This window comes from Nestor notabilis, unplaced genomic scaffold, assembly GCF_000696875.1.
Source record: "Nestor notabilis isolate BGI_N333 unplaced genomic scaffold, ASM69687v1 scaffold380, whole genome shotgun sequence".
Lineage (NCBI taxonomy): Eukaryota > Metazoa > Chordata > Aves > Psittaciformes > Psittacidae > Nestor > Nestor notabilis.
Genome location: NW_009911338.1, coordinates 76,309 through 83,822, shown reverse-complemented (window position 1 = coordinate 83,822; position 7,514 = coordinate 76,309). Strand labels below are relative to the sequence as shown.

The window sequence follows — 7,514 nt, the reverse complement described above, 5'->3', positions numbered from 1 at the left end:
CTTTACATCTTTTATTCTCCCTCTCCCTTCTCTTTCTTCACTGAACAGCACAGAGCCAGTGCTCTGCCATGGCTTGGGCAATTGTCTGACAGTCAGTCACTCTGTTTACCTTGGAAGCTCTTCGCTACAATTTTTTCCTTTGTTGGACATTTCCAAGCCTTGGCCTCTTTCCACTGCATTACACAGCTAGCTCATCAATAAAACGAACATCCTCAATACACCAGAGCAGCCAAAGATCCCAAATAGGTGGCAGTCTTTCACTGTCCAAAAATTGACTGGTGATTCTCCTCTGTGCCTTGGCATTGCACACTGTGATGGAGTATCTCAACCTGTGAAAATGGGGGTACCTGGAGTATCCTGCCATAGTATTGATATAAAAAGTTAAAAACCACGATCACCACTGGCCAAAAACTGAGCATCTGAGTGTCTTTATGGAGCTCTCATTAGCAGATTAGGGGCTGAAGAACACTTTGTTTCTCAATGCATGCTGAGACATTTCAGCGTTCCCTGTAGTGCTAGCCACACCTATATAAAGGTGCTTCTGTGATGGAAACATGGTAAGTAAGTGGTATCTTTTAGAGGCACCTTTTATACAAACCTTTTTATATAAACAAGCTGGGAGCTTGAGTTATGGGTTGAATTCACTTCATTTACCCTCTAGCAGTCTCCAAATCAAGTGCCTAATCTTAAGTCATTACAGTAAATGATGAGAGACTGGAACTTCTGGAGCACAATTTATCCTACCTGTCCAAAACACCTGTCTCAAATGGACCAGATCTGAGTCTCCATTCCAAATGGGTAGGTATATATGCATATAGTGTGTTTATACATCCTTGGCAGGCAGGCAGAAATATACTCTGCCATTTCTTGGTCTGGACTGAATCTGCTCTGGACCAGATAGCATACAGTCATGTCACTTGCTGGGGGGTGGGGGGAGCACTGAGCCCAACCTAATACAAAATCCATTATATAGGGCTTTTAATTAAGGCTAATTGATGTATTCATGGCGGACAGCCAGATATACAGTTGGTGCACACCAGTAGTCTCAGACTGTGGGCCAAGCAAGCTTACGTCTCCAAGCAGAAAACAATGAAGGAAAGCACTTGTCTGCTTTATGGATAAATGGATAAAATGGCTTGTGAGAATATTTTGCCCCAGATGCCTGGTTCCACCTGCCTTGCATCAGGAGGCTGATTAGCATAATGTAACATAAATTAATATAATTTATTTACTGTGGCTTGGTCAAGCCCTTTTTGAATGCTTCTATCATTTGAGTATTCAAAATCAATATGCGCCTTCTTGTCCCACTGTGCAATACAAGGTCAATTTTCTGTATGACTAAATGCACCCTCCGTAAAGATGATTTTATTTTGTTTGTCATTTGTTAGATACCATAAGGCTGATCTTTGCACAATATTCTTTATGTCAATAAGAAAATTTGCTGCTTTTGTGCAAGAAATAATGTGGACTTCTTTAGTTTAGCTCCATCAGCACTTTAAGAATGTATTTCATTTTGAAATGCACTATAACATATTAAAACCATCAAAACACATAGAGATCATGTTATTCGTTTGTACCAAAAATATAAAGGGAAAGTCATAAAAACTATTCCCAGATGCAGAAACCTAGCTCGATCAAACTCTTCCTTCCTGTAGGCTCCATGGGAAAGCACTGCTCTCATGTCTCAGGACAGGAGAGTCACAGAGCCTGGGCTGCCATAGAGAGAGGAATCCCACTTCTCAAACCCTCTCTAACAAGCATATTAGCTGCAAAGCTATAAAGCATTATAGATCATATAGACCTAAAGATATGTCTTATCACAGAAGGTTCTTGTACAAAAAAGAACTGTAAAAAAAATAAAAGCCTTTAGATATAGCCTTTTAAAAACAACAGTAACAAAACCTATTAAAACTCTCTTCTGTAGGAAAACAGTATTTGACCACTTTAAAAACCCCAACAAACAGGTATCACTTTGATGCCACCTCACTTAGGAAAAAACTAATATTTATTTTAACACATAATCTGTCCAACTCTGACATCCAAAATGATAAGTCTGAGTTTTCTAAATGCCTAAAATCCAAGTTAAAAAGTGTCGCTTCATTCTAATATATTCCTCTGCTTCCTCACTCCCAAATTCTATATTAAACCTTCGGCTTTTTATTTTCTCTTTCAATTCAGAATGTTTTTTTTTCCCCCAAAAGCCTCCAAGCTATTTCATGAGCACAGCATCTGTTTTCTGACCCATGCAAATGGTGACATCTGTATAACGGTCTCAGTCACTTCCAGACCGACTGCTCATGCCTTGTAAATAGTACAATGTTATTTCTGCAGCTGCCAGTTCTCGAAAGTTGTCTTGGGTTCCAAAATACACTTTAAGGTCTGATACGATTATCAGATTCAACCTTCAGTTCACACCAATGCTTTCCATGTGGTGGTAAATGAAGACTGAATTTGAATCTATCAGTGAGCCTAAACTTGGGTGCCAGCAGCATCAAGTCCCTATAGTTGTGCTACTTCTGCAGAACAGTGAAAAGAAAAATGGGCAAAGCTTAATTTTGTTACTTTCAGAGTCAGCTCTGCTCTAACCCCTGTCCCCTGGCAAAGACAGAAAGATGGGAAAAAGTTTACAAATACAAATGAACTGACTCTTCACTACAACAATTAATTTTTTGCAGATATTATCCTGAAGTGCTGTCCTATCTCATATATGTAACATTACACAAAAAACGCTACTAAAGGTATTCTAGTACATTTGTTTTGGAAAGTGTTTACTTTTCTGTACACATTTTATTTCTATTCCAAACTCCAGAAAGATAAAATCCACTTATGTGCAGGCAAAATGCTTTGAACACACAAAGCACAAGGTAATTGCTAAGAATGCTGTTACCAGCATATGGCAGGAACACTGTACAGGTATAGAGCTCTTAAAGGAAAGGAAAGCATGCAGCCAAGAGCTCCCTCCATGTGGCATGTAGCTGCTTGAGCACTGGCCTAGGTGGAAGAGACACATTAGTGTCCTTATTGCACTTAATGACTATAGGTGGTTGCTTTCAGTCAAGCCTGTACAAGACTGACTCATGCTGCTTTAACAGAAAAGGAATGCCCCAGTTGACAGCACACTGGTTCACGACATGCACAACCGCAAGGGTACGGGAAAGCTGAACCAGTGCCCTGGTAACAGCTCCATGAAACAACATGTAATGCTTCGATCATGAAATTTTGGAGGCAAAATGCTTCAGAATTGTAGAAGGCAGATTTCCAGAGCAATAACCACCAGAGTCAATTCCACAAACTTGGTCTCCGGCTGCACTCTCAGTACACAGGGCTCTTCTGTAGGCTGCATCTATCATGTTTGCAAGACACCCATCACACTACTGCCTCATGCAAGGTACTAGCTCATTCCACTGAACTTGCAATGGACCATAATGGAATATCAGAGTCAAAGCCACGCTAGAAGTGGAGCTGGAAACACCATATTTGTTTCATGAACTTAGTATTTTACAGTATTTATAGCTTTTAGCCACTACACATTTTAACCAGTCACGTTTCACTTGAACTGTAATAGACATTCCAGGTTCAAATAATTTTCAAGGTCAGATTAATCCTGTTACATGTTCTCTCATTGTAAAGTGGCACAAAGTTACACCTGACTTGCAAGATAAACCTAAATAGAGATCCCTTTGCATGCCATGCAGTTCTATCTAGAATTAGTATCAGTTACAGAGAAAGAAAAGAAGTCCTTCACAAAGGCAGATGAATGCCATTAAGGCTAAAGCTTTCTAACAAAGTCACCCCCATTACCCTGCTGGCTCTTTTACAGCATGACATCGCAGTGGTTTCATGCATTCAAGGAACTTTACTAAAATCCAGCCCCGAGACAGCCTGTGTGATTCAGCTATTCACTGGGCACCTCTGGGCAGTTGCTGTGTGTCTGTCTTAACCAGCAATCCAAGTCAGGCAAATCTTCGAAGCTTGGGACTTAAACTGTACCCGTAATGACAGTACATACTCCAGCAGCCGGCAGCAACCCTGTATTTCTCTAACCCTATAACCCTCTGATTCTTTCAGGGTCCCAGGGCAGGATTTAAAGTAGAACTTTGAAGGTCCTGCTGTTCTGCTAGCGTGATTTGCCCTTGCAGACCAAAGCATGGTTGCAGAGTTCCAGGTCTGCACTTGTGAAAAAAAAAAAGCAGCTGCAAAACACAGTTGAAAGTTTTGACACTGGCAACTGCAACTGTGGAGAACTATAACGAGCAGGCAGCCTAATCACTAGCCTTGGGAAGGGCTGTCCCTTTTGGTGGCCTGTTATTCTTCCCTTTTTTTAGTTATAATTTCATAAAGAAAGGAATTGAAGAAGGGGCAGAAACAGGACAGAAAGAAACAGCAAATGAGAAAGACCATCATCTCCCCAAAAGCCTCCATTAATTGACCCAATAGAAGCAATGACTTCTTTGGCTTTCTTATGAATTTTTGGTTGTTTGTGGCTTTGGATTTCACAGTAGAAGGTATGTTCACCTTAAGATGCAGATTCCTAATTGCACTACTGCAAAAGATGGTTTGTTTTGTTTGTTGCTTTGGTTGGCTTGATTGGGTTTGGTTTTTTTATGTTTTCAGGAAGCAATTTAGTTTAGTTTGGTTTCCTAATGTTAAGTAACGGATCTGGTATTGGTGTCTGGTAAGAATGCCTACTAATTCTAAGCATGTCTTTTATTTAGCTGATTGTTAGTGATGCCTTCTGGTACACACATGTTTCAGTCCAGGCACTTCTGAAAACATGGGATCATGATACAAGAGGCTATTTAAGTGTGGAGGGGAAGTCCTTCTCTTAAGGAACCATTGTATTCTGCTGGGCTGTCCTCAAGCTGTACAGGTTAACAGCTCTGAAGCTGTAATGGCCATTTCTGCTGTGCATCAACGTGCCTGGATTCAAAACCAGTGCAAACAGAGAGGCAGAAAAACCCCACCACACTCAGGTGCAGACCCAGTCAGAGTCCAAAATGTCAGCTCCAAACAGGAGAACAAACAGGATCCAGTGCAAAAGTCTGCCCTGCTGCAGCCCCGTGAAGCCAGCAGCACCGCGTGGAGGGTGATGTTCTAGCCTAGGAGGTGGAGATAGGGTCTGAGCATAGTTCAAGACTGGGAGATGCTGATGAGAGCCAGATGAGATGAGGGTCAGAGCACCTGACAGACCTAAGGGACTTAGTATATGTGACAGCTGTTTGTGTGGGCACGGCAGGCCTGCTCTTGAAGTGTGCCCCCTGCCATACGCTGAAACCTTCCACAAGTCCAAGGCAAGGGCAGCACCCTAGGGAGGACTTCATCTCCCAACACACCCACCACCCTCCCATGCAAACATTCTCATCCAGATGTGTTGGAGTAAAGAGAATTTCATCCTGACCTGTTATTTTCTCTTGTTCTCAATGGCAGTTGCAGACTGACAAACGTCCTCAGAAAAGAGAGCGGAGGGGAATTAACAGCAGCCTTTCAACTTCAGACTTTCAAACCTGCTCACACGGCTCCCGAGGAGCTGAACTACAATTGTTCTGTCCCTTGCTCAGACCTCGTGCAAAATCTTTCTGCCAGGGGCAATGGGGGGACAGCGGGAGAGCAACCTCAACCCTACAAAAATGGGACATCCTAATGAAGATACTGACAGAACCGGACACCATCACCGAGTGCTGCAAAGAGAATCTGCGCAATGTTACTCTAACAGTTCAGTAAAAATGGCATCAGTAAAAGGCTTTCAAGAAAGTTACCTCCACTCAGGAAGTGAGAGAGTTTCTGTTAGGTTCATTTTGTTACATAAATCACCATTATTATTTCTTAGGATGTTAAAAGAGCAGGCAGATACTTGAAACAAAAGGCTGTGCATGCATAATACCCACACAAATAAATTCCAATGATCCCCCCAGCACCAGACATGGTGCCCTTCCTTGGCCACTGAGCTAAGCCCTCCCTTTTAGGAGGAGTAGGGGAATTTATCACCAAATATACAGTATATTGTAATGGAATGGTAACAGAAAACAATACTAATTCGCGTCTGAACTAATTGGAGTTCCTCCACATCAGGTTAATCTACTGTTTAACTCGGCAGAAAATACAGTGAGGAAATGAAGCTCAGTTCACCCAGCCTGAGATCAAAACTGTCATGGCAATATTGGCAGGTTAGACCCTGATTCTTTAAATAGTACATTGCCTTTGTTACACAAAAGTCATTCTTTTATTACATAATAGAGATTATAAATAAATGTAAAGTGTGCATGCAGTCAACTGCATATTATACAAGCAATATCTATGTTAATAATTGTTTCTTTGGCAGGCCAGAATCCAGCTGGACATGCAATATTTACATATCAAAATCCTTGGTGTGTTCAAGTCATATTGGATGCAAGTGAAAATATATATGTATATATATTTACTGTATACACACACACATATATATGTATAAAGGTATATATACACCTCTGCATATATCCTGTATACATATATACACATAGGTATATGCTAAAAGTGGATTTCATCTTTTTCTGATTCAGGTGAGGCAGGCCTTGAAACACTAAAAATATCCTGACGGGGTATCTGGGGGGGGTGCTGGGGTGATAAATGAGACGTGGGGGAAGAGATCTGGGGTACGTTCTTTTCAGACAATATTTTTAAAATCTCTGCCACCTGCTTCTCAAGGGCAGTCATCCTACTGCTTAGCAGCTGGATATCTTCTTTGAGTTCATGCTTGACTTCCTGCAATGTGGTTTGTAAGGCCTGCTCAGGAATAGGGTAGAAAGGATACCTAGCATCAGCCTGGATGGGGCTATGCTCCAGGGGGCTGCGAGTCTCACCAGCTTTATCCAAACGAAGGTCACTTTTTGTTATTCCACTGTCACAAGAGTCTGTTTTCCTCAATGGGTTTTTATTTACACCATTCTCTGAGTCAGTGGACTTGGGGTCCTCAGACAGCAACCCCATGGACTCAGCCTTCGTGACATTGTTCCAGTCCTCCTTCTTCTCCTCATGGGTCCCCATTGTGTTCTTCAGCCGAAGCCACCCCTTCCCATTCCCATTTTTCATCCGCATGGGACTGTTTACTTTGAGACATTTTTGGTCTCCATTTCCATTTGGTTTGAGCTCCATCGCATCCCTGTTGTTCTGCTTCACGGCCTCACTGGTTTTCACGTAAGCCAGGGACGTCTGGATGGGGGTGATCTGAGACACAGTAACCACATTGGCACCTGTGATGGAGGCCCCGTTCTGCACACTCCGGCTTTCCACCTGAAGCTGGTTCCTTTCCGGGTCAATGTGGGTTGAGCCTTGATTACGCATCTCCTTTTGCTGTTTGAATTTCTGGAAGAGTTTCCGTACAGGATGATCCACAGGGATGCTCAGTGTCACCTCGTTCTTCTGGCGCAGACGCTCCTCTTCTTCCTTCTTGACATCACTGATCTTCCGGAAGATGATCTATGGGGGATAAATTCATAACAGAGTCAATAACTAAAGGACATCGCATAGGGCAAACATTG

General features: G+C 42.2%; 1 protein-coding gene across 1 annotated transcript in view; it reads right to left on the bottom strand.

The window, feature by feature from the left end:
- Window positions 1-6,504: 6,504 nt before the first annotated feature.
- Window positions 6,505-7,514, bottom strand: part of LOC104405395 (potassium voltage-gated channel subfamily H member 5-like) — a 55,723-nt gene continuing 54,713 nt past the window's right edge. Inside the window, exon 5 of the mRNA XM_010014111.1 lies at window positions 6,505-7,452. Coding sequence (XP_010012413.1) covers window positions 6,505-7,452 — 948 coding nt within the window. The remainder of the gene's footprint in view (window positions 7,453-7,514) is intronic.